Consider the following 27,609-nt stretch of genomic DNA (forward strand, 5'->3'; position numbering starts at 1 on the left):
GTGTCACGTGCCGTGTCAGAAAAAACATCATTAGTGAAGTGTGCTGACTTTACCGCGTTTATTACCAGCAAAAGTCCGCCGTGCACTTGTAGGGAAATCGTTTCGCTTTTGAGGAAGATTATTTTTTATCTACTCACCAGACTCATACATTTCACACCCGGTTCGGCTGCCTGCCTGCTGTGAGGTGTGCTCGAGAGAGGAACGTCTTTTCCCCGTCAAGTGTAAGGAAGGATGCTGTCTAACTGCGCGAAGATGTTGGAAAATAAGCGCGTGGAGGGAGAGGCACACTTCATTATAAATGATGGAGCGTGAAGTTAGATTTTAATCAGCTCATCATCCAGTTCGAGCCCAAACGGAAGTAAAAGAGGGTTGGGCCAGTTGGGGCAGAGTGTGAAAACCTGTCGTTGCTGTGGCAATGTGATACCCGAAAACGATTCTGGATGCTGGTGCTGATGCGGTTATTAAAAAGCGCTTTTCCGTTCACAGTGCGGTTTTCCCGCTCGGGAGGAAGGGCAGAGGGGTGTTCGTTGATGGGACGCGATTAAATGGAACAAATAAATGTGAGATCTCACACTTGGCGCAAGCAAGCAAAGGAGCGAAATAATGTCGCCGCGGTTTAAATATGTGGATCGCTTTTGATGAGAAATGAGCTGGAAATAAAAACTAGAAGAGTATTTTCTTGACAATTATTACGATCGGGCTGGGAGCGGCTGTTTTTACAGATTGCCACCGGAAATAGCGGAAAGTTTTGAGTTAATGTGGTTTGGCTGGCGATCTAATGACGGATTTTGAAAAGGGTAATTATGGTTCAAGATTTATTTTCTACACCGGACGACTGCCCAGTTGGTGCCACAAAGAATTATAATTCGTATTACTTCATAAACAATAGTGATTCATGCAGCCAAAAAGCTAAAAATTATTCAAGATTACGTTACTATGTGAAAAAGGAAAATGATTTTAGGTTTGCCGCGATAAAGCCTGTAAACAGTTTTATGAACCAGAAAAAGCAAAAGAAACAATTTGAAACCCGGTAGAAACGACGGTAGGTATTTTGGCTATTGATTAAGGTATATTTAATGATGTACTTTGCATTTCGGGGATGCAAATATAGTGAGTATTACGCTGTTGGCAGCTGGGAACGTTGATGCTCTTTCTAAATCAGTACCTAACTGATGGTAAGTTTTTCTCAGCATCCACTGAACCGATTTGGCTGAAGTTTTGTTTTAGCATGTAAAAATGGATAATCTAACTTGTAACATAGCCGTTTTTGAAAACTCAGAAACTTGTCAAAATGGCTGCCATTTTTGTAATTTTTTTTTTTCATGGAAAATCATTGTTTAAAAAATCCAAAAAAATGAGATATCTTAAAACGGCTATCCATTTCTGATCATTTTTTTTATGCTAAAACAAAAGTTCGGCCAAATCGGTTTAGTAGATGCTGAGAAAAACTAACCACCAGTTGAAAAAGCATGGTTTCGTGAAAATTTCTGCCAACAGCGTAATACTCACTATGTTTGCATTCACGACATGCAAAATACATCTTCGAATATAATATATGTTTTTGAATAATGGAGAAAAGTAACCCGCGTAAAAAAGACCTTACTGAGCATGAGCATGAGCATGAGCATGATTGACCGCCCGCGGTTGCTACTCCGTTATTGCCAGATCAGCTGTAATTACACAAAGAACCAACAGATGATGTTTAGGACCAACGTGCATCCTCAATGTGTAAAAACAGGTGACCTAAATCTTTATATTAGGCAAAACCAGCGCCGGCCGCATCCGAATGCAGGTCAAAGAAGGAGTTTTTATAGGAATATGTTGACGTGATACTCGCTTTATTGGAAGCCGAGAACACCTCTGCACTTCCACGAGAAATCACTGGGATGTTGGATAAAGGGGAAGGTATACAGCAGGGTTCGTTTTGGTAAACGATGCGCTAATGTCGGGTTCTTCAGAACAAGTGCCGCGTCTAAAAGTTTATTACATCCGCCACGATATTCATAATGTGATTCGAACTTATTTAGTTTGACAATGTAACACCGCAACAATTAAACGTACGCGAGGATACAGGATTTTTGACTAACCGAGACAACTTGAAAATAACCGTATATCTCCTCGTAAGGTGAAGCTCTTTATACCTAAAACAATTGCGCGTTGTTGATCCATCTGAAGATAATACGACCTCATGGAAGGTACCGACGCGGGGGTTGAAATGATATTTATCGACTCAACGAAATCTACTTCGATTTCCGATGTAATAATTTAGATGCAACGCGCGAGCAGTCTCCGACTTAACGTTGATGAAGATAAGAAAGATATGATGAAATATCTGGGTTCACTTCGCGAAATCACCACACGCCGGAAGTCCATATATCAGCAAAACTCGCCCGGGCTGAATACGCGTTTACACCGAAGCGTTACGAACAACCGCTTAAATCCCCCCGGCCGACACATACGCGCAGGAACTCGGCGTTTACGTCGATTATCTCTTAACAATGTACGCCTAATACGCCTAATAAATATGAAAATTGGCAATGTTCCATGCATCCAAAGCCTCAACAATTTAATAAAAGCAAATATACATATAAGCCTGAATATATTTTTAAATTTATTGACAAAGTGCCGAACTAGTCATAAATATATCAAATTATGTAAAACAACTGGTCAAAAGCTAGAACAATCAAAAAATCAAAGCATATGATTCCTGAGAAACACATACTCCAAACTCCACAAACCACACTAACACTTTGTGGACAAAAATAAAACTTGTTACTGAAACCCTGCGGAAAAAAAATACCGCGCACACAATTTCAACGATGAAATCAAAATCTCTCTGTATCTGTTTTCTCACATAAAGTAAAACTAGAAACAAGCATCAAAATATCACTTTACAATACAGACAAGACAAAACGTATACTTAGCTTTCAGTTGCCAGAGAAAGTTTCTGAAGCCAAAAAAAAAACTGATTCAAATTGGGCTCAGGATCGCCGGACACCGTTTCTGGAGTCCAGAATTGTCTTAAATTTAGTTCAGAATAGCTGCAAAACGTTTCTGAAGTCCAAAACGTTACCGAAGGCCAAAAATGCCAAACAATAGCGATCTCAAGCCAAGCTCAGAACCGCCGAATAATGTTTCTGAAGGCCAGGAAGGAAAATGATCCCTAATTCGAAGTCCAGAAACGCCGAAAATTGTTTCAGAATGCCAAAAAGGCCAGAACAAAAAGCGATCTCAAATTGAATACAGAAAATTAGAAGAGGCCAATAAAGAAAATGATCCCAAAATAAGCTTAAAATCGCCGGAAACGTTTTTAAATACCAGAAAATGCTAATTTCAAATCTAGTCTAGTCTAGTCTACACTAACACAGCCAGTACTTGAAAGGATCCTGGAAAAAAAAAAAAGGAAATGATATCCATCATTTAAAAAAATGATTTCCTTACATTTTTCTTGTCAACGGCCAGGCCTACTGTGTAGCACAATATAATACAATATAATCTAAGATCGGGGACAATCCGTACCAACCGATCCGTATGTAAGAAGTAATATACCTAATTCGTTGGGAGTGATAAAGCTAAGAAAGTACACTCCTTTGTTGACCAATCTCCTGGGATGGAACATAGGTATTTCCTCCTTATGTTCGGGTTTCAAAACCAAGGATATAGCGCCTTTACTCGCTTCAACTGTTACGGTTGGAACTTGAGTACTAACTCTAGTCCTAGCATTTTTGCTTATGGTTATAGCGCCATTACTCGCTCTCTGAAAGGAATATGAATTAATTAAAATCTCTGGAAGGAATATGAAACAAATTTGAGTTCCATTTATACTGAGAAACGGTTTATATCTCCTGTTTCTTTAACAAAATATCAAAAACATGGTAACATTCATGCATCCAAAGCCCAAATATTAGACAAAAGTGCATTAACACTATTTACAACATAAAATTCTTAATTTATCCTCGAAACGCCAAAGTAATCATGATTCGTATTATATTTTTGAACTTGAACATATAACATATTTGTCAAAAACTTTGTCTGGGAGCAGAGTAATTATTCAAAAGCTAGCAAAGTCATAAAAAGGTATGGAGTTCAACATCAAGTTCGGCATTATATTGCACACAGATTCATCAACGCGAATGCACACAATTTCATACGATAAATATAATGTACAGCTGTTTATTCTTCATTCTCTAATGCAAGAAAGCAAGTAAAAAAAACAGCAACTATGTGACCAAAAATAAAACGAAATTCGCCCGAACTTTCCATAACATCATAACAACTGACTCTCATCAATGACTCACCCAGGTACCGAAAATAAATTACTGCACTTTTCAAGATGAACTCGCGAAGATATCGTTAATCTAGGAAGGAACCCCAAGGAGTTATTTATTTGACCCTGCTTTCAGTCCTTTCCGAACACTGTGCTACGTCCACCTCCATCGCGTGGATCGTCCACCGAAGTTAGAAAAAACTCACACCAGAATAGAAGAATAAAAAAAAAAAAAACAACTTAGCTGTTCCAAGCACCGAGGCAGACCGATGTTCCTCCTTTACTTTCGGCCTCCCTAATCTCGTTGCAGCGAGTATCCACCGGAGCTGGTCTTCTGTAATGCACAGCACTCCAATATCAAAACGATGCGTCAACTGCCAGCGATGAACAGCAACAAAAGATCTTGAGCACAGGTTGTTCGACTCCAGGGCAGCAACAACGGGATCAGTTAACCAATTCCTATGCGTGACTCCAGTTCGTATTCGTATGAGTAATGCCAGTTGTATAAATATTTGTTTTTTTCACAAAACACAATCGAAACTGTGTAAATTGTGACACGAAAACTTTTCGCGTCCGTTCGCTTTCGTAGCTTACTGCGATCTCTTTTCTAACCCGCGTAAAAAAGACCTTACTATATATTTACTACTTTTGTATCACTTCTCTACGCACTTCTCTGCACCATTTTCGAGTCATTGTGGCATTGTGATTCAATTTTTGCGTTCATTTATGTAACCGTCAGTGGTTTTGACGTAGAATACGTCTTACGGCAACATATACAGAGGTTCATCTTCAATACAGGGATTCAATTTCGAAAACCGAGAGCGTCACGAAAATTGTCATTTCAAACGTTTTAAACTCAGTCAGTTTGCAACCGATTTCCGTCATTTTTGCCACAATCGATTGAAAAATCATCTAAGCACCCGTCCAAATGCAGAAAATTGTAATCTGATTGTTCGAACTATTGTATTATTGAAAATTGTTGAACCTGTCGAAACGTAAATGTCGACCTTTGATTGGTCGCTTACTGCCTCACCCTGAAAAGGACGACAGAATGGAGTACCTAGTTAGCCGGGAATGCACTCTTTGAGTAATATAAGAGACTGATTATCCTCAAGCAAGCTCAGTTTACTAGCAGCGGGCAGCAGCGGCGGACAGTAGAGGCGATGGCAGTTGGCAAAGGCGGAGTGGAGCAACAGCGGGCAATAGCAGCGGTGGTAGTGGTTAGCTGTAGTTCCTACCTTTTTTAGCTCGGCTCCCCTTCGTATAGCGTGTGCATGTCTATAGCGTGTCTGTGCATGTCTAACGCATGTGGCTTGCGTATGCATATTTATAGCGTGTGTGGCTTGCTATATAGTGTGCATATCTACAGTGTGTGTGGCTAGAGGTATAGCGCTTAAAATTATCATATATAGTTGCAAATAAATCACCTCATGTTGAATTATCACAGTAAATCATTCTGAACTAAATCAAAAATTTGTCATGTTGAAAAAACAATATTCAGTTGTCAATAAATGGCATTGACAAACATTATTAACCTCTTATGACTTCATATAAGCCTCAAAGTTTACTGAGCTTATTTTAACATTTATTTGAAGATTGTTTGAGCCAGTGAGCCTGAATCGCATAATTTTTTGCTCAAGTCCTACTATTTGCAGCCACCAGTTGTAAAATTATCTACGTTACCGCAAACTGCAGAAAATTGTTCGTATTGAATTTAGTTAACCAGTCATGCACCATTGGCCCTCGTCTATAACCTCTTTGTAGCTACTGCCTAAGTTAAGCTATCTCAGTGCAACTTAGTACAAAAGACAGATTCAAAATTCAATTTCATTTTTGTTTTGGATACGGCAGCAAGTAAAACTGCATAGCTGCACATAGCCTCTGCTGTTGTTCATTGTCGTTACCGGTGCCGTCTGAAGAGGTAAACGTCATCTGCAGTAGAGAGACCATTAAATTGATTAACCCCATTGAGGGTATTTCGAATATTTCGAAAGCAAGAAATACGTTGACTTAAGACAGGCTGTCGTATTCTACGTTAACTCTGCGGTCGTGTCTTGTACACAACCTCTTCAACTTTTTTTCGTAGCATTTTCGTTCTATATCTCTTTTACTTTCCGGTGCCATTTTGTATCATTTCAAGATTTTTCTCGCATAATTTGGTTATTTTCTTTCATTATATACCATTTTATGATATTTTTAATGCGTTTTTGTATGACTTATAGTCAATTTTAGTCACTTTTACGTTAATTTATGGGTAATTTTTAAAACTGTTCGACGCGACTCTCGTTTTATATCGGTGAGAGTTTTGTATATTTTTGAGTCATTTTTCAACTATTTTGGTGTTATTTTTGGAGATTTTATTTTCACTTTTGCCACGTTATCAACAATTTTTATGTCATATCTGATCCATTTTTGCACCATTTTCGTATTAGTTTTGTAATACTTTTTTGCTTTATTTGTATCACTTTTTTAACAAGTACGTTTTGGCTGATATCTCTTTTATTAATTTTAAATTATAGTTGCGCTTCTATTACTAAGTTATATTATGAAACTTATTTATGCTTTTTTCCGTAATAATCGTTGTCGCTATCGTAATAATATCCCTGTACCATTTCAGGATGATTTTCGCCAGGTTTCTGTATTTCTTTCAATGTCATTTTGTGACGCTTTGTTTAACTTTTCGAATGACTTGTTTATCAGTATAATCACCAAGGTGGGACAAAAAATAATTGTTAGCTCCCATGCACTTTTCGTGTTCCTTATGGGTCCAACAACAGCTGTGTAAATTTTCAGATCAATCGGTGGAACTATATTTTTGCGCCCAATTTTTAAATTTTCCATACCATTCTATATGGGAAAATTTACTTTTTCAAAACTTATCTCTAGAGTTGTCCAGTTTGACTCCTAAAAATACATGATATTTGTAGGAAATTTTCCTGGAAAAAACTCAAAGACCGTAAGACGCTACGATGCTTGTAAAAAAAGTTATTCACCCCAAACTGGTTGAACGTCTGACTAACGGCTCACCATTGAATTTTTTCCAATAACACTGCTACAGCATGCTGCTTTTGCAAATTTGCTTAAGGATGAGAAATAATTTCGCGTGAAATTAACTTTGAAAGTGTTCATAGTATATTCGGAGAAGCCTCCAAGATAAATTTTACGCGATATCATGTCTTAACACATGGTTGAATTTGCATTAGCTGCATGCTGCAGCAGTATTGCTAGGAAAATTTAATGGTGAGCCGGTCCTCAGATATTCAATCAGTTCAGATATTCAACATAACTTAATCTACAAGTATCGTAGCGCCTTACAATCTTCAGAAGAGTTTTTTTCCCAGGAAAATTTTCTACAATTATCATGTATCGATATATTTTTAAGAGCCAAGTGAACATCTCTAGAGAATAAGGTTTGGAAAAATATAATTTCCATCCGGTTTTATATGGAAAAATCCACCATATAAAACCGTATGGAAACTTTAAAAATCGGGTGCAAAAATATAGTTTCACCGATCGATCTGAAAATTTACACAGTTGATGTAGGACCCATGAGGAACACGAAAAGTGCATGGGAGCGATCATCACATCATAATATCATCGCTTTTTTTCCATATAACCGTGTCCCAGTCTAAAAATCACGTCTGTATTTTATGTTTTGTTTTCGTCAGTATTTCACATCACTTCTGTATTCTATCTTTGATAGTAGGTATTGTATCAATTTTGCATTGTATTTAAGTTTTTAACCATTACCATATCTGTTTGGATTATGTTAGCACAATTTTTGAGTCATTTTGTACTACGCTTGGGCATGGGCGCCGACTTCATTCAATTATTGGGGGGGCCAAAGAGCCTCGAAAAAATCTGATTTATCTGATTCTAAAAATATATTGCTTGAAATTTTTGCGTGATTGGAATGGCAGTTTTGATAGTAAAAGAATTTATTTTGAAGTTGCTTGTGATTTCTTTAAGTATTTTGGGTTATTTTTGTGTTATTTTAGTATTATTTTGGTCATTTTTCATATTTTTAACACCGTTTTATTTTTGCATTATTTTTGTGTCATTTTTGTGGTATTTTTCAAATACTTTTGTCGCTTTTCGTCAGTTTTGTGCTATGTTGTTTACCATTTTTGTCTCTGTGGGAGTTCTTGTCATTTCTTTTTTGTCATTCCTGAATTATTTTGAATTATTTTGAATCATTTCGGTGTTGTTTCTGGGTCATTTTAGAATCACTTTTTGCCTTTCTCCTAGAAAGGTATAGCAATCACTCGCAAAACCGAAAGTATAAAAGTGCTCCAAAGGGCCGAATGGCATATACCACTCGACTCAGCTCGACGAGCTGAGCATTTTCTGTATGTGTGTGTGTGTATGTGTGTGTGTGTGTGTGTGTGTGTGTGTATGTGCAGATTTTTATTCTCACTCACTTTTCTCGGAGATGGCTGGACCGATTTTCATGAAATTAATTGCAAATGAATGATCTTGTTGCCCCATAAGACCCTATTGAATTTTATTGTAATCGGATTTTTAGTTTAGAGGTTATGTTTAAAAATGTGAAAATCATGAAACATCAATATCTCAGAAACTACACAACCGCTTTGAACAAAATTGGTTTCAAAAGAACGGGCTACCTAGAAAACCCTTAAGTTTTGAATTTCATAAAGATTGAACTTGTGGTACAAAAGTTATGAAAAGAAACGTGTTCTGAAGACTGTTTAATCTCACTCATGTTTCTCAGAGATAGCTGTACCGATTTTCATAAAATTAGTGTCAAATGGAAAGTCTAATTGCCCCATAAGACTCTATTGACTTGTTTTGCAATCGGACTATTACTTTGCCTGTTATGTTTAAAAATAGGAAATCCAGCTATGCAAAGGAACATATTCCGAAGAATACTTGGACTCACTCACTTTTCTCAGAGATGGCCGACCCGATTTCCACAAAATTAGTATCAAATGAATGGTCTAGCTGCCTCAGGAGACCCTATTGAATTTTACTGTAATCGAACTGTAACTTCATTTGTAATGTACCGACTTGTGAAAATCACGAAACTTTATTATCTCAGAAACTACACAACCGATTTGATTATTATTATCAGATGAGCGGGCTAGTTAAGGGTTAACTGATGAATTATGATTGAACACGTGGTTTCAAAGTTTGGCTGCCCTACACGTTCCCATTTCATTTGATTATAATCGAACTTAAGCAACCGTTATGTATTATATTGTTAATAAAACAACGAAAGTCTATTATCTCAAAGATTACATGACTCATTTGAACATAACTAGTGTCATACGAACGAGTCATCTCTCAAACTTACGAATAACAAACTTCATAACAATTTGATATGTGGCTCAAAAGTTATGGAAAGAAGAGAAATTCAAAGGCTATTTTAAACTATACCTGCTTTGATTGATATATGTGGCCTCAACATAATTTAAATGTGGTGTCGTACTATTTGAACGTTCCCAGTTCATTGATACCTTGCGGTTTGTTTGAAGTCTGAAAATGCAAGACGAATCGGCCATAGGATATGATCAAAGTCAAATAACAAATCGTTTGAAATGATTGGTTTTATCGAAATGACAACATTCTCGTCTTTTGGCTCCTGTACATCACCTTAATTCTGAATATATTCATATTGGGTGGTATTCTGTCATTATCAGCAGACTTTCTGGTATCAATCTGTCACCGGAAATACCCATATTGGGAGGTATTTATGGTTGTTTTCCAGAAACTAAAAGTGGTCGTCTTCAAATTCAAAAAAAGTGTCCAGGGTCAATGTTTGGTTTCTATGCATCATCACGTTTACGGAAATATCCATATTGAGTATTATTCGGTCATTTCCGACTGTTGCCTATAAGTTGCCATTTAGCAATTCAAAATGGTGCCTGAGGTCAATTGTTAGCTCCTTGCATCATTCTGGTTCCAGAGATACTCATATTGGATAGTATTTGTTTATTTTAGGCTGTTTTTCACAAACCGGTAGTCGCCATCTTGGATTTCAAAATGGTATTTAGGATACTGGTCAAAGAAAAACTCATATTGGGTGATATTTGGTCACTTTGTTTTTCAGAAGCCGAAAGTCGTCATTTTGGACTTAAAAATTGCCTGTGAAATCAATTTCTGTCATCTGGGTGTAATTCTGGTTCCGAAAACATTCATATTGAATGGTATTTGGTCATTTCCGGCTGTTTGCCAGACACCGGAAGTCACCATCTTAAAATTCAAGATTGTGTCTGTGATCAATTTTTAGCTTCTGTGCATCTTTCTGGTTCTAGAAATACTCATATTTAATGGGAATCGTCCATTTCAGGCTGTTTTCCAGAAACCGGAAGTTGCCATCTTACAATTCAAAATGTTGTCTGAAGTCGATTTGTGGCTCCAGTGCATCATTACGGTTCCGGAAATACCCATATTGGGTGGCATTTGGTCATTTGCCGCTGTTTTTCCGACACCGGAAGTCGCCATTTTGGATTTCATAATGGCATTTGGACACATTTTCTGGATTTTGAACGGCATACTGGTTAAAGAAAAACTCATATTGGGTGGTATTTGGTCAAGTTCTGCTGTTTTCAGAAACCGGAAGTCGCCATCTTAGAATTTAAAATGGTATCTGTGGTCGATTTTAGCTCCTGTGTATCATTCTAGATCCGGCTATTATTATATTGGGTGGAAATCGGCCATTCTCGGCTGTTTTTTAGAAACCGGAAGTTGCCATCTTACAATCCAAAATGTTGTCTGAGGTCGATTATGGAACATATTTGTTACCACTAAAAACATTCACCTGCCAATATTGTTCCATTTAGTTGATTAGTTCGCAAGATGTGCAGAAATTTGTGAAGAAACATGTACTTCAAAAAGAGGGAGAGGCGTCAAACCATTATGGACTTTTTTGTTACTCCTAAAAACATCCACATGCCAAATTTGGTTGTATTTTCTTGATTGGTTCTGTGCGAAATTTGTGTTTCATTTTCATGGGATCCCTCCCTTATAGAAGAGGGAGTCAGGTTTCAAACCATTATGTACATATTTGTTACCACTAAAAACATTAACCTGCCAAATTTTGTTCCATTTGGTTGATTAGTTCTCGAGATGTGCACAAATTTGTGTTTCATTCAACTATTATGGACATATTAATTACCCCTTAAAACATCCACATGCCAAATTCGGTTTCGTTTGCTTGGTTTGTTCTTGAGTTGTGCAGAAATTTATGTTTCATTTATATGGGACCCCTCCCTTCCAGAAGAGGGAGGGGTCTCAAACTATCATAGGAACCTTTATCGGCACCAAAAACCCCTACATACAAATTTTCACGACAATCGGTTCGCTAGTTTTCGGGCCTATATGGATCAGGCAGACAGACAGACTTGACTGCATTTTTATATGTAAAGATTACAACATCAATATTTTAGAACCTAAAGAGTGAATATACATTTATTGGATTGATGCGTTCATGTAAATCTCTTTTTACAAATAAAAAATTGAATGAGAAAGGCTGGGTCTGACCGCTAGGTGGATTAATTTAGGTTTTTTTTTATATTTTTACCAATTCCTGTATCTTTTCTCGTCCATCATACAAATTTATCTATTGATTTTAGTAATCAGTAATATTCTGACTTTTGACTTTTTTTACGTTACCTCTGTACTGTATTTCTTTGTTTTTGTATATAATTTATTTGTTTTTGTTTGTGATGCATTTTACATTCACTTCGATGTTATTTGGTTGTCATTTTCATCATATTGGCAACAATTGTTATGTTTTTTCCAGTTTATTTTGACGTAGGACTACGTCTTTGTTTTCTATACTAGATTACATTCTGTGAATTTAAAAATGAAACTAGCAAATGTTGCGTCAGATTTCAAACGATTATAGCAAGCGAACGACTTAACCCTCTAGTACCCAGTGCTGCCTCTAGACGGCCTTCATCAAAAACTCAATATCTCTTCATCAAAACGTCTGTTCACACTTATTTCTCATAAAATGAACTGACATCACTTTTTCTTATGTTTATCTGCGGCTTCATGATTATCTGAATCGCACAATAGCAACCATCAAACATTTAACGTGAACAAATTACTAAATCGGGAAAATTAATTATTTTGCGCTTCATCCTGCAATGATATTTCAAATTAAATGCTTATTAGTGAGAAATTTGATTCAGAATAATTATCAGTGGCTGTTCAATTGCTTTATATGTGAGGTTTGTATAAGTTTTGTTTCTATTCAACTTTAATATACTGAAAAATTTATAAAAAAGCGAAGACCGCCTAGAGGCGGCATTGGGCACTGCCGACATGAAAAATTTTCGCTGATGCCAAGTAATGTTTTTTTTTTATCTGTTTCTTGTTCAGTCATGAAACGGCGACAGGAATCGAAGCTTTGATGATGCAGGAGCTTGACAATGAAACGAATATGGACTGTGGACATTTTAGATGATTTGATAGTGACAATGATTACAAAGGACTTAATTATCTTACACATGTGACGCGCATTTAGCCAACCGCCCCAAAAAACGGTAAACAAAAAGCTTGGCCATCGCGTTCTACATTTTTAAAGTCATAAATTTTCGAGTCGAAGCTGCGCTTGCATTCAAAGAAATCATCAACAAGACAAAAAACTTGAGCTGCCTACGTCTTTTATCTTTTTAAACACGATCCCATACCTGAAAAGTTCTAAGAGCTGGACACTTCATATAAATAAATCAACTATTTAAATAAATCTATACGCTTTCCAGAAAGATTTTGGAACCACTTTAAACACTACACCGTGATAAATTTGCAAATTTGTAGGAATTTTGTATTTTATGTCTGTTAATAATTATTCTAGTGTTCGTTGAAATGGGATTGAGTATGCACTAATAGCAATCCAAGAAACCATGCCGAGATACCATTTCGAGCAAATAATATATAAATCTTCACTTTACCGACGACAGTGCAGTTCCTCGTGATGGACCTTCTGGATACGATAAGCTATATGAAATTCGACCAATTATTAACTATGTCAACCAAACCTTCCAGTCAGTTCCAATGGAGTAGCACTTTGCGTCGATTGGCAGTTGTGCTCCAACAAAATGAAACTTTTTCAGAAACAATATATGCCAGACAAACCAATAAACGGGACTTCTAATTATTTGCCCTGTGTGACGCACATGGCCATTTTAGTTTCACCTTGCGGAAGGATTGCTTTTTCGATTTCCATCATCGCTAGCTGCATAACAATTTAGTCAACATAAAATGAGCTCGAAAAAAATTCCGTTTTGAAATAATGTTCCTTTGATTTTTTTTCACGCGGGTGCCCAGTGCCGCCTTTAGGCGGTCTTGATATTTTTTCAAATAAGTAGCTATTTTTCAAAACAGAAGTTTTCTTGTTATCAGACATTAATACAAAAATAACTCAAAAAAAACAGCATTTCAAAAAAACCAAAAATGATCAAAAATAGAAAAATAGCAAAACAATATCAAAACGATAAATATCACAATATATAAGACCCAAAACGGGAGACGAAAATTATCTAGTAATAAAACTGAAATTACGCAAATATTTCTCAAAACATCTCAAGAAATGACATAAAAAGGAATTCAAAACAATGGAAAAAAGACCCAGGAATGGTACAGTATGACCCCGAAAAGTGATGCACAAACGTTGCAAAAAATTCGATCTTTACAATGTAGCAAAAATGGCCCATGAATAAAACAAAAACTCACTCTCAAAAAATGATACAAAGTAGGCAAGAAATTAATACAAAAACAACATAAAATGATCCTGAATTGGCAAAAGAAAATTGTCAAAATATGACAAAAACAACACCACAGTTTTGACAAAACTCAGAAACTATACAAAAATAACAAGCAATTCTCGCAGATATGATACACGAGTGGCGCCAAATAGTTACAAAAATAAAACCTATAGTGTGAGAATATTATCAAAGGTGACTTAATGATGGCACAAAAGGCACAAAAAGGTTGCAAAAATTACCCGGAAATAATACAAAAATAGCTGAAAAACGACACGAAAACTTAAAAAAGTAATACAGTAATATCTTCTCAGAATACTTTTTCTGTTGCTGTTTGTTCGTAATACTCATCACAACTAGGGTAACGGGGGTATTTTGACCAGCTTTGGGAAGTGATCGCACAATATATTAAAAACAAACACAATTTTTCAACATAAATACTTTTACTATTATACCATTTTTAAGAGCTAAGTGTCTATTTTAACATACATCGTTCAACAATGCAATATATTGAAAAATATCATAGAAAAATCAAAATTTCTACAAAGTACATATTTTGGTCAACCACATTTTTATTTTGGCCCACCTCTATATTTAGCGCCGTGTATGCCTTAAACTACTATATTAACTTTTTCCAACTTGTTAGAGGATACAAACTGTTTCTATGATATTTTATTGATGTTACTACAACAACGAATTGTTTTAAAAACATACATATTTGTTACAATAGCTTCCGGACGTTGACTTGTATATTACCACTTCCTCTTGACTTTAGGTTGACTCAGCCATGATTTAGAATATGTATGAACTAATTCCAAAATAATGCTACCTAGAGTCAGTTTTTTTTGCCGAAAATTATAGTGTAGTATGATTCTTAGGTGTGTCATTTCAATGATGCATGCATAGTTTTCTTATATTCATTGAATTTCTCTGATAAAATGCGTAAAATGTTAACGGGTGGGCTAAAATATGCATGTGGGCCAAAATACCCCCGTTACCCTAGTAGTCGAGTAATCACATTGAGAACGTAATGGCCCTAGAGCATCACAAAAGGAAACAAAAAAATGTACTTCGTGTGTCTATTCGGCATGATTATAAGGCTGTCTTCGGAAAACAAATAAAGAAGAGAAAAGAAGTTGTTTTTTTATACAGATTTTCGTGTCAGCACCAAGCTTAGGAAAATGACTGGAGAGCGACACTATACTGACGACTTTTCTCTCTCTTCACTCTAACAGCCTCATGCATGAGCTATTCATGAGAGCTCACATACAGCTACAGCTTAAACAAGGCAAAAAAACTGTGTTGTGTTGCGTACGACAGCTCATTCTTGCGCATGTATTTTGTTCGTTCGGACATGACAGCCTAGTTTGCTCATTTTAAGGATGTCCTGTTCCTGTTGACAGCCTGCTGATCGGCTGCGGCTGTCGTCGACTTGCATTTTTTCGTTTCTCTTTTTGCACAGGCCGGTGGCATATTGAATACGAAGCAAACCGTTTCCATTGTTGATATTATTCCCCACGTAAGAAAAAACGTGCTTCGCACCATCATTCATTCTTTCATCGGCCTTACTGTCGTGATCATAATCCCGCTCGGATTCGTGTTGAAGGATGTCGGAAGATTACAGGCTGTCATTCGCGACAGCTTGGGAATACCAACAGACATATGAAGATGAAAAATAACAGTCCGTATGGAGTTGCATGTGTGCTGTCGTCAGTTGCTGTCGGACTGTTCACCGAACATGTGGGGAGCAGAGAGTGTTGTACAATACAATGAGAGCCGGATCAGTTGAAAATTTGCTGTCATTGTCTTGCAGTCATTTTCATAACACTGCTTCGTGGCATGAAATGGCTGACTCAGCACTACACAAACAGCGCGTTTCGGTAACACCCTAACATTGAAAAACAGCTCGGCTTTCGTCGAAAGAAAAAAAATCATCAATAGAGCGGCTGTGTACTAAAGCGTGTGTGTATCGCATATCGAATGTTATATACAACCATACATGCCATCGTCGACATGGAGATAAGGTGAACGGAAAGGAAAAACACTCGGGCTTGGGGAACAAGACGGCCACGTTATAGTCGCAAAACATTTTTTTCTGTCGGTTATCTTTATTTTGTCAAAACCACAACTGTCATAAAGGAATACTCTCGAATGTTATCAAAGCACTGTCATCACATGTTTTTCCCCTGAATACAAGAGTAAGACAAAAGTGATGCAAATACTACAAGGTATACAGCCCTAGGGGTTGTATGAAATGATGACGTAAGACTAAATATATATATATAATATGATGCGATAAACTGTTCATAGGCAACACTACCGTTTATATTTGATGGTCGTTATTGCAAAAATGATTATTTAGAAATGCTTGAATACATGAAAATTTCACACTTGTAGTAGTTGCGAAAATTCTCATAAGTCTTATCTTCAAGCATTTATAGTTCTGAAAAGAACCGATTCCATTAAATTCAGCTAGAAATGCGTGCTACAGAATGCTGATGATCGCACCACCTGTAGCATTGAATATACTGCTTGACCGATGGTAACTTTTGCTGCGATATGCAAAATAAAGGTAAGGTGTTCCGCAGTGCCTGGAAGTTGACTAGTATGCAGCTATCCTAATGTCTAATGTCGCGTACCTCTAACAGCTCTAACTCCACTTGCTATTGTGTGACAAACTGGAATGAAGCTGAATTTTCTACACGCAATCTGTTGTATAAAGTTGAGCGTAGATTTTTGCATTGAAGGCGTGGTCACGCAGTTTCAAGAAAGAGAAACGAAACAAAACACTTTGTTGAGTCAGAATATGTAGGCAGTGGACTTTGTTCCGTCCATGTTATTGTTATCCGTGCCTTCCCAAGCTTGACCTTGGAACTTTTCACCTTTTTTCCAAATTAAGCATTAAAGCAACAATGTTGAACATTATATCAAACAAATGTCATTTTATCTATCCACCGACACATAAATGACTAATATGCATTAACCCTCTGAAGCCCAATTTTTTTTTTCGCTTGAAAAAACTCTAGCCGCTTTGTTTTGTGATCCGTAACACATGTCTGATAACAAGAAAACTTCTGTTTTGAAAAATAGCTACTTATTTGAAAAAATATCAAGACCGCCTTTAGGCATCAGAGGGTTAATGCATATTAGTCATTTATGTGTCGGTGGATAGATAAAATGACATTTGTTTGATATAATGTTCAACATTGTTGCTTTAATGCTTAATTTGGAAAAAAGGTGAAAAGTTCCCAGGTCAAGCTTTTCCATAAATTTTTCTCGCTATTTCCCTGCTCGGGAAGGCACGGATAACAATAACATGGACGGAATAAAGTCCACTGCCTACATATTCTGACTCAACAAAGTGTTTTGTTTCGTTTCTCTTTCTTGAAACTGCGTGACCACGCCTTCAATGCAAAAATCTACGCTCAACTTTATACAACAGATTGCGTGTAGAAAATTCAGCTTCATTCCAGTTTGTCACACAATAGCAAGTGGAGTTAGAGCTGTTAGAGGTACGCGACATTAGACATTAGGATAGCTGCATACTAGTCAACTTCCAGGCACTGCGGAACACCTTACCTTTATTTTGCATATCGCAGCAAAAGTTACCATCGGTCAAGCAGTATATTCAATGCTACAGGTGGTGCGATCATCAGCATTCTGTAGCACGCATTTCTAGCTGAATTTAATGGAATCGGTTCTTTTCAGAACTATAAATGCTTGAAGATAAGACTTATGAGAATTTTCGCAACTACTACAAGTGTGAAATTTTCATGTATTCAAGCATTTCTAAATAATCATTTTTGCAATAACGACCATCAAATATAAACGGTAGTGTTGCCTATGAACAGTTTATCGCATCATATTATATATATATATTTAGTCTTACGTCATCATTTCATACAACCCCTAGGGCTGTATAGCTTGTAGTATTTGCATCACTTTTGTCTTACTCTTGTATTCAGGGGAAAAACATGCGATGACAGTGCTTTGATAACATTCGAGAGTATTCCTTTATGACAGTTGTGGTTTTGGCAAAATAAAGATAACCGACAGAAAAAAATGTTTTGCGACTATAACGTGGCCGTCTTGTTCCCCAAGCACGAATGTTTTTCCTTTCCGTTCACCTTATCTCCATGTCGACGATGGCACGCTTTAGTACACAGCCGCTCTATTGATGAATTTTTTTTCTTTCGACGAAAGCCGAGCTGTTTTTCAATGTTAGGGTGTTACCGAAACGCGCTGTTTGTGTAGTTCTGAGTCAGCCATTTCATGCCACGAAGCAGTGTTATGAAAATGACTGCAAGACAATGACAGCAAATTTTCAACTGATCCGGCTCTCATTGTATTGTACAGCACTCTCTGCTCTTCACATGTTCGGTGAACAGTCCGACAGCAACTGACGACAGCACACATGCAACTCCATACGGACTGTTATTTTTCATCTTCATATGTCTGTTGGTTTTCCCAAGCTGTCGCGAATGACAGCCTGTAATCTTCCGACATCCTTCAACACGAATCCGAGCGGGATTATGATCATGACAGTAAGACCGATGAAAGAATGAATGGTGGTGCGAAGCACGTTTTTTCTTACGTGGGGAATAATATCAACAATGGAAACGGTTTGCTTCGTATTCAATATGCCACCGGCCTGTGCAAAAAGAGAAACGAAAAAATGCAAGTCGACGACAGCCGCAGCCGATCAGCAGGCTGTCAACAGGAACAGGACATCCTTAAAATGAGCAAACTAGGCTGTCATGTCCGAACGAACAAAATACATGCGCAAGAATGAGCTGTCGTACGCAACACAACACAGTTTTTTTGCCTTGTTTAAGCTGTAGCTGTATGTGAGCTCTCATGAATAGCTCATGCATGAGGCTGTTAGAGTGAAGAGAGAGAAAAGTCGTCAGTATAGTGTCGCTCTCCAGTCATTTTCCTAAGCTTGGTGCTGACACGAAAATCTGTATAAAAAAACAACTTCTTTTCTCTTCTTTATTTGTTTTCCGAAGACAGCCTTATAATCATGCCGAATGGACACACGAAGTACATTTTTTGTTTCCTTTTGTGATGCTCTAGAGCCATTACGTTCTCAATGTGATTACTCGACTACTGGGGTAACGGGGGTATTTTGGCCCACATGCATATTTTAGCCCACCCGTTAACATTTTACGCATTTTATCAGAGAAATTCAATGAATATAAGAAAACTATGCATGCATCATTGAAATGACACACCTAAGAATCATACTACACTATAATTTTCGGCAAAAAAAACTGACTCTAGGTAGCATTATTTTGGAATTAGTTCATACATATTCTAAATCATGGCTGAGTCAACCTAAAGTCAAGAGGAAGTGGTAATATACAAGTCAACGTCCGGAAGCTATTGTAACAAATATGTATGTTTTTAAAACAATTCGTTGCTGTAGTAACATCAATAAAATATCATAGAAACAGTTTGTATCCTCTAACAAGTTGGAAAAAGTTAATATAGTAGTTTAAGGCATACACGGCGCTAAATATAGAGGTGGGCCAAAATAAAAATGTGGTTGACCAAAATATGTACTTTGTAGAAATTTTGATTTTTCTATGATATTTTTCAATATATTGCATTGTTGAACGATGTATGTTGAAATAGACACTTAGCTCTTAAAAATGGTATAATAGTAAAAGTATTTATGTTGAAAAATTGTGTTTGTTTTTAATACATTGTGCGATCACTTCCCAAAGCTGGTCAAAATACCCCCGTTACCCTAGTTGTGATAGGTATCACGAACAAACAGCAACAGAAAAAGTATTCTGAGAAGATATTACTGTATTACTTTTTTAAGTTTTCGTATCGTTTTTCAGCTATTTTTGTATTATTTCCGGGTAATTTTTGCAACTTTTTTGTGCCTTTTGTGCCATCATTAAGTCACCTTTGATAATATTCTCACACTATAGGTTTTATTTTTGTAACTATTTGGCGCCACTCGTGTATCATATCTGCGAGAATTGCGTGTTATTTTTGTATAGTTTCTGAGTTTTGTCAAAACTGTGGTGTTGTTTTTGTCATATTTTGACAATTTTTTTTTGCCAATTCAGGATCATTTTATGTTGTTTTTGTATTAATTTCTTGCCTACTTTGTATCATTTTTTGAGAGTGAGTTTTTGTTTTATTCATGGGTCATTTTTGCTACATTGTAAAGATCGAATTTTTTGCAACGTTTGTGCATCACTTTTCGGGGTCATACTGTACCATTCCTGGGTCTTTTTTCCATTGTTTTGAATTCCTTTTTATGTCATTTCTTGAGATGTTTTGAGAAATATTTGCGTAATTTCAGTTTTCGTCTCCCGTTTTGGGTCTTATATATTGTGATATTTATCATTTTGATATTGTTTTGCTATTTTTCTATTTTTCTATTTTTGATAATTTTTGATTTTTTTGAAATGCTGTTTTTTTTGAGCTATTTTTGTATTAATTCAAATTGTATAAATCTTTTTTTTGCCATTTGGCAAGAATTTTTATACTGTTTTTGTATCACTTTTCGGTGCCTGTTTGAATCACTTCTGGGTTATTTTTGCACTATTCTTATGTCCCTGCTAACGATATTTTTGCGATATTTCTAGATATGATTGCTGGTTTATTATTATGAATTTTTTTCTCATTTTGTAATCATACAAAGTTTTCACAGAGATAACTCAGAAAGTGTTACAAAACATATGTTACTAGTTGTCATCGTGTCACTATTTTGAATCATGTTTGCGTCATGGTATTGGTATAATTTTTGCGTCATTTTTGTGCCATTTCTGTTCTATTTTTGATCATTTTTCGGTGCCATTTTGTAACATTTCTGGTTCAAAGGTGTGTTTTTCGTGTCCGTTTAACGCCATTTTTGCTACTTTGTAGATCCATATGTTTTCTGGTTCATTATTATACCTTTCTTGTCTGCCGTTTAATGTAATTTTTTGTGAAGTCTGTTAATATTTTTGTGTTATTTTATTTGTCATTTTCATAATTTTTATGCGTCACTTTTGTCACTGTGAGAGTTTGGTATCATTTTTTTCTAAGTCATTTTAAGATTATTGTGGTGTTACTTTTGGTCTTTTTGTTGGCATTTTTGTCCTGTTTGTCAGAATTTCAACATTTTTGTGCTATTTTCAACCCACCTTTTCGGGTCTTTTTTAACATTTTTAAGCAATTAAAAATTACCTGAATTTTCAGAGTAGAATTTTCGCTCAAAATAAAGATTCTGACCATGATAACGAAACTTTGTGTTCTGTTTGTCAAGAAGCTGATTGATGTTACCATGAACGGAACTTTCAAAGCAAAGCCTTTGTGCTATAAATACAGAGTGGTAAGTTCTATGCTGGCAATATTTCAGGGGCTCATATAGGGCCATATGCAATGAAAAAACTCCTCTACGCATATTCTCTAATGTGGCTCTACTCGGAGTTATTTGATTTTTAAATTTCTTGGATACTCTTCTATAAAGTTGCTCTAACTTCATGTGTATACCACTCAGAGCAATTCTTTTGATTTTATTCGAAAGCTAAGAAATTCCTCTAGTAGATACAGCTTTATTATTTCTGAATAAATGGAAAAATAAAATTTTCGAAGCAAAAATGTTCAAAAGTAGTACTATTGTAAACGTATTTGATCTTCTGTTAATTATACACAGACTTCGCGGCCTACTGGTTAATGTACAGAACAATTGAACTACGATCCTACTGACACGAACAGTCTCTCCCGAACCGAGACTTGAACCTACGACGATTTGCTTGTTAGGCCCGCATCGTACTTCGAAACCAGCTGGAAAAAACCTCCATTATATGAACAATAAACATACTTACGGAATTCGAAAAAGTTTTGAAGTTTTCCTCTCAACGGTTGAATTTTTAGTCTGTTATCGTTTCAAAGGATTTTTTGTATTGTCAAGGCTCAAAATTTTTATTGTCCAACCGTTAAATTTTTAAAAGTCCTTCACCATTTTACGTTTACATTTTTTGCTAGCGTCCTGTCAACCAAAGTTATTTATTTTGCAGCGTCTTGATAATTGTAAATATAACTGTAGCGAAAATGTGTCGTAAACTCGAAATCTTTTATATTGCTGTTTTTCTCAACATCATTTATTTCACAAAATCTGTAAATACCAGACTAAACCAAATAAATTGTGAATTGGTGTTAAAATTTAATGTGATTATATAACTTGTACAAGGCAAAACTCCATCTGAAATCGTTATAAACCTTACTAACTCCAACACTCGTTTTTTCCACCCTATTCTCAGATCTACACTGACTGGGCCAACTACTACCTGGAGCGGGCCAAGTCGAAAAAGAAGGTCTCCGACCTGGCGGCGGACTGCCGCGATGGCCTGCTTCTGGCCGAGGTCATCGAAGCGGTCACCACGTGGAAAGTACCTGATTTGGTGAAGAAACCAAAAACACCTCAACATATGGTAAGTCTCCAACACCCTATTCCCCACCTTGACCACCCGCTCCGAATAAAACACGGAAAAGCGTCCAATAAATCACGCTTCATTAATTGTAATCGGCTGGCCCCGTAAATCAAATGTTGGAAACACATTTCTGCTCGATCGCACGGGGAGTGTGTATCTTTTTATTCTGTCTATTGGATTAGTTCCAGCTAGTCCGGGCGGGTCGATTTACACCAGTGTAGATGTAGTTCAATTAAAATTAAGAACATGAATCACTTGTCGGTATCGAGTGCGGCAGCAGCCAGTAACGAATGTCTAGAGGGATGATGCATCAGCCAAATTGAACCCACACTCTCGGGTGATGGCTGATGGATGCTGGATGGCAATTGATTCAAGCTGGCGTCCGAGTCCGACATCACATTTGCAGCATCCGAAGGCGCAAAAGCACGTGGACATGATTTATGAAGCCCTCGTGCGTTCGATGGGGTCGCCTTTTATAAACTCCCTCACACTGGAGTTAGATCTGCACCGCACACGTCATAAAGGAATTCCAGCTGTACGTCCATAATTTCGGAAAAACTACCACGAATGTGGAATTCTCCTGTGTGTATGTGCGAACAAAAATGAGGGCAACGCTTTCGTTAGCAAACACTTTCGGCAGGTTGTTCCATCGTCCGGCGAGGGTTCGATTCGGGTTAATATTGCAATGACAAACAATTCCACTTCTAGAATTAATGGTTATCATGCGAGGGTCACACAACTGAGGGAATTTGCCGCCAAGATCATAAAATCTCGATTCGATATCGTTTGTCATTTGGTCTGGCCGCCAGTTTTGTCTAGTCGATTACGGCTCATCGATAGGATGTTCCCGTTACGGATGGTGGGAGTTGAAAGTGCGCTGCGTATCGTTCCGATAGGGAAATCCCTTCGGAGCTAGAACTAATTTGACTCCACAACAGCGAAAGACTGGCGGTGGAGGGTGATTGAACGACGATCATTAAAGTGATTAATATGCAAACGTTTAATGCGGAGCGAGTCGAGCATCGATTCTGGTCCCTCTCTCTTTTCCTGTGGCGACGGCGACGGCGATGATGATGTTGATGACTTAGAACTTGGGCTCGGTCTTCCGAAGGGGAAATTTACGCATTGCTGTGTTGTATCGGTTCAATCACTGGCTGGCGGTGATCGACGAGATCGTCGTCGTAGTCATCGTCGTCGTCGGATGCGTATGGGAAGGGTTAACTTACCACACGAGGGTGGGGGGACTAGACGATATAAATAATAATCAATTTCGTGTAAAACGGCATCATAATAAACATCGTTTGTTTCAACCATTCATACGCTGACAGCGTCTGATGAGAAGATGATTTGTTTCGTGGGTTCATAATTTCGGCCGGAGAATAAATTGGTTTGGTTAACCCGGAAACAAACATCGCTATGCTGAAAAGTAATAACTAGTTAATAGCTGACCTGGTACATTCAAGTCAGGATTAAAAGAAAATAAAAAAATATCAATTTTGACAATTTGAACAATTTTGCTAAAATTGACAGAACCGTTGAATAAAAAAAGCTTTGAATTTTTAGACCACTTCAATATATTTGTCATTTCCGCTTCTAGTTCACCTGAGTATCAAAAATAAAAAAAAATAAAACAGGATCTGAAATAGACCAAACAGTCGCTAAAACGATCGAATGCCATCCAGAGCCAATACATCACCCAGTTTGCACAGGATGGGTATAAAATTCGATTCCAAACCGAACGTAATCCGATACTTAATTGTCAACGGGCCATTCTGGAACCTGTTCCGTCGTCGTTGGAACCCGCAGAATCGATCCCAAAACAAACGGCGCCGTCAGGTAGAATACAATCGCTTCCTCACCCACGCTCTCTGGCTGATGTGATGTGTGTGTGGGAAATGTAAACAAAAAACCGGCTTGCTTTGCGTCGAAGGAAAAATTGGTCTCTGCCCGGAAGCACGGGTAACTTGATCTCGGTGCTCGATCGAATGTCACAACATTATTATCGACTATAATAGGAGGTTTACATACATGCTCACACTCATATAATACTTGGTTATGTTACTTCGTTTGAGGCGACGACGGAGGCCAAAAGTCACCTCCCGCGGTGGAAGCATAGAAAGCAAGGAGAGGAAAAATGTTTATAAACGGTGCAGGGTCCCTCCGGGGAATGCTGGCTAACTTCTTCGGTGGTCCCAATCAGTCAATCTTGCAAAGGCTATGATTCGCGTTTTTTTGTTCTGCGCTGTACCTTTACCGACGTCAAGCGACTCGAAAAAGGTTGAGGAACCTCACAAAACATAGTTATAAGTATTTTAATCAGTGGTTCAAGCCAAGTTTGGAATATTTAAATAAATTTCGTTTGGGTTAAAGTTCGCCATCCAAACTGGTCAAGGAAAGGTATCAGACGGCTCACGGCTCACACGTGCATTTGCTACGTGGCAATTCGGACCAGATGCTGCGGTCAGCCAACCGTCAAGCCAACCGGTAGAAGAACTTTATTCAATAATCGTAAAGATCACGCGCTCCAGTTTCAACTGCCGGCACCTCACTCCGCGCATCGTAAACAGTACAGAACTCAGCACTCTCTTGCATAAGAGTTGAACACACGCGCCCGGCAATAGACTGTGCATTTTAGGTAACTGGGTTAGAACGAATCACGTTACACACCAGATTGCTGCTGCCGGCGCTGCTGTCTGCCACTTGAATTGCAGTTGAAGCTCATATTTAATGATCGCTGAAGTTTATTTCTGCTGCTACTCAGCCATCCAGAAAAGCCATGGCCAGGCACGTGGTTCCGAAATGGCATTCTAGGAGAGGGATTTCACGCGAACTCGTCCGTGGCGTTGATAACACTTTTTCAAATTTCGATGACGGAATAATTTATGAAAAAATACATTATTTAATAAGAAATTTTACTCAAAAAATGCCTTTCAAAAGACATTCTTCTCTATCCTACATTGTTTAGAGAGTCCATGAAATGTTTAAAGTGTAAAGTCATCTAGACATTGTAATATTGGCACTTTTACAGAAAAACGACAACTTATCAACGTTTTAAAGCCTTGTGATGTGTTAACCAAAAACTATAGGATCTACAATAAAATTTTTAGGATAAATAAAATGCATTTTTCAAACTTACTTTTGACGTAGGACTACGTCTAACCGCACTATACCGAGATACATTCCGCGAAAACTAAAACCAAGATGTAACGACGGAATGAAAGATTTCAAACGGTTATACTGATGTAACCACATGATGGACCACAATAATCGATATGTCGTTGGATTGATAAAATGATGGACAATTTTGTGATTCTTCAATTTTCATTATCACTTCATTGTTAAACAGTGAAAATTGAATGAAAGTTTCAAGGTCGAATTTTCACCAACAATGTACCAATCATATGCGAGCACGCCTAGCACAGACTTCATGAATAGACACCAACTGCCTGCAGTGATATCCTGTATAGCAGTGGCAAAAATAAATTTGACAGAATCTCCCCGTCCCAATAGGTCAACTAATGTTAGCTTCCATCAGCCTAGACTAAATTGATGTCTTGAAGGTAAAGCTTTTTCGGAAAGTTCGTAACCACCTCCACTACAAGACAGTTTTACGTTCTGCTGTAAACAAATATGTTAATGTTAATAAAACTGATGTCTTGAAGGAGAATATGATGGCACAGGCAACAGTTATGGCCCCAAGTGAAGTATGAACAGGGCGCTGGTTACTCGTCGTCTATCAGTGCAGGAAAACTTGATATTCATTTTTGTGCAGTCAAGCCAAGTGAAAACTACATTGCCACTGTTGACGCACAGTGGGGCGTGGAACACAATCGAATTGCCGTTTGAATTGTCTTCTTCTTCTTCTTGTTTCGTATAGCAGCAATAATCAGAATTCAATATGATTTTTCGGATGTCGCAAAATAGGCTGCGCCGCCGGGGACAACAAAATGCGTTGTTTATTTTTGAACTCTACACTCTGCCTTTTTTTAGATTTATTTAAATAACTTAATATAAGGTATTTTAAAGACAATAGAAAACCAAAATGCTCCGTAAAGATCTTTGAATAGGTAGTTAAACGAGCTGTACTGATGATTATATTTTACTAGCTAAATGAATTTAGTCCAATATGACAATACTAGTTGCATCACGCGGTGGCGGTTTAGAGAAAAACCAAATTCATTTAATCTTGATATTAGAGTTCCGACGTTAGTGTTTGTATTTTTCAATTGAAATTTTTTTGAATTAGCATTTGCAAGAAAATATTACTTTCCATAACCTTACTTGTAATTGAACAACGCTATGCAAACATTAATTGCTGAGGCTAATGTTGTGCATCACTCTAGTCCAGTTTATTTTCGAAGATAACGGACATATAACTTTCAAATATGATATCTTCGTTGTTCTTTGGTATCTTGAAACTGATCAAAATTTTTTCTGATTGATTCTGTATACTGATAAAATGTTTAAATTCACCTGAATTGAATGTTAACATGTTCATAAAATTCTATGTCAATTTCAAATTTTCTGTGAATATACATTTTCTACTAAAACTGTAATTCGTTATCGATATTTTTTTCCACGAGCTTGTAATTACAGGAAAAAAATTTATGTGACATCTTTGCCGCTTTGTGATCGGTGAGTCAGCCAACTTCAACAAGACAAATAGATATAGAAGGAAGTTTAATTTCTACTAAATCGTACTCAATTTAATATTTTATGGAAAGTTGCCTTTTCGCGCATTAAAGAAAATTCGCTGTATTAGAATGAAAGGTATTCATCAATGGTCCAAAAACTAAATTTAGGGGAAAATCAAGTATCTAACTTTTTTATTTTTGTAGATCGAAAACCTTGTTTTACAATTTTATAGCTCCAATAATTTTAAGTAACTTTGTAAAATAAAGTTTTTTTCTAAAACATTGCTATAGAGCTCTAGACCCAAATTTTCTCCTAAATTTGGTTTCTGGACCATTGTGAATGTTAAAGAGAATATTTTTTCTTCTAAGATAGAATGCTGCAAAGAAATAATCAAAATACAGACCCCGTTCGATTTTGGCAACACCTCAGAATTTTTTCTGTTGCCAAAATCGAACCATGCCAATAATGAACGGTTTTTTCATGACTTTTTTGACTTTTTAAATGGTCAAAGCCGACCTTAACAGTAGAAATGGCCACC

At 37.0% G+C, this 27,609-nt stretch overlaps 1 protein-coding gene across 6 annotated transcripts in view; it reads left to right on the forward strand.

Moving 5' to 3' along the window:
- The window catches only part of LOC129732508 (protein sickie-like), a 477,819-nt gene that overhangs the window by 141,965 nt on the left and 308,245 nt on the right, over window positions 1–27,609 (forward strand). For all 6 annotated transcript variants that reach the window (XM_055693445.1, XM_055693439.1, XM_055693442.1 and 3 more), the window contains one exon: window positions 22,266–22,436. In XM_055693445.1, coding sequence (XP_055549420.1) covers window positions 22,266–22,436 — 171 coding nt within the window. The remainder of the gene's footprint in view (window positions 1–22,265; window positions 22,437–27,609) is intronic.

The sequence above is a fragment of the Wyeomyia smithii genome, chromosome 3, assembly GCF_029784165.1.
Source record: "Wyeomyia smithii strain HCP4-BCI-WySm-NY-G18 chromosome 3, ASM2978416v1, whole genome shotgun sequence".
NCBI classification, from domain to species: domain Eukaryota; kingdom Metazoa; phylum Arthropoda; class Insecta; order Diptera; family Culicidae; genus Wyeomyia; species Wyeomyia smithii.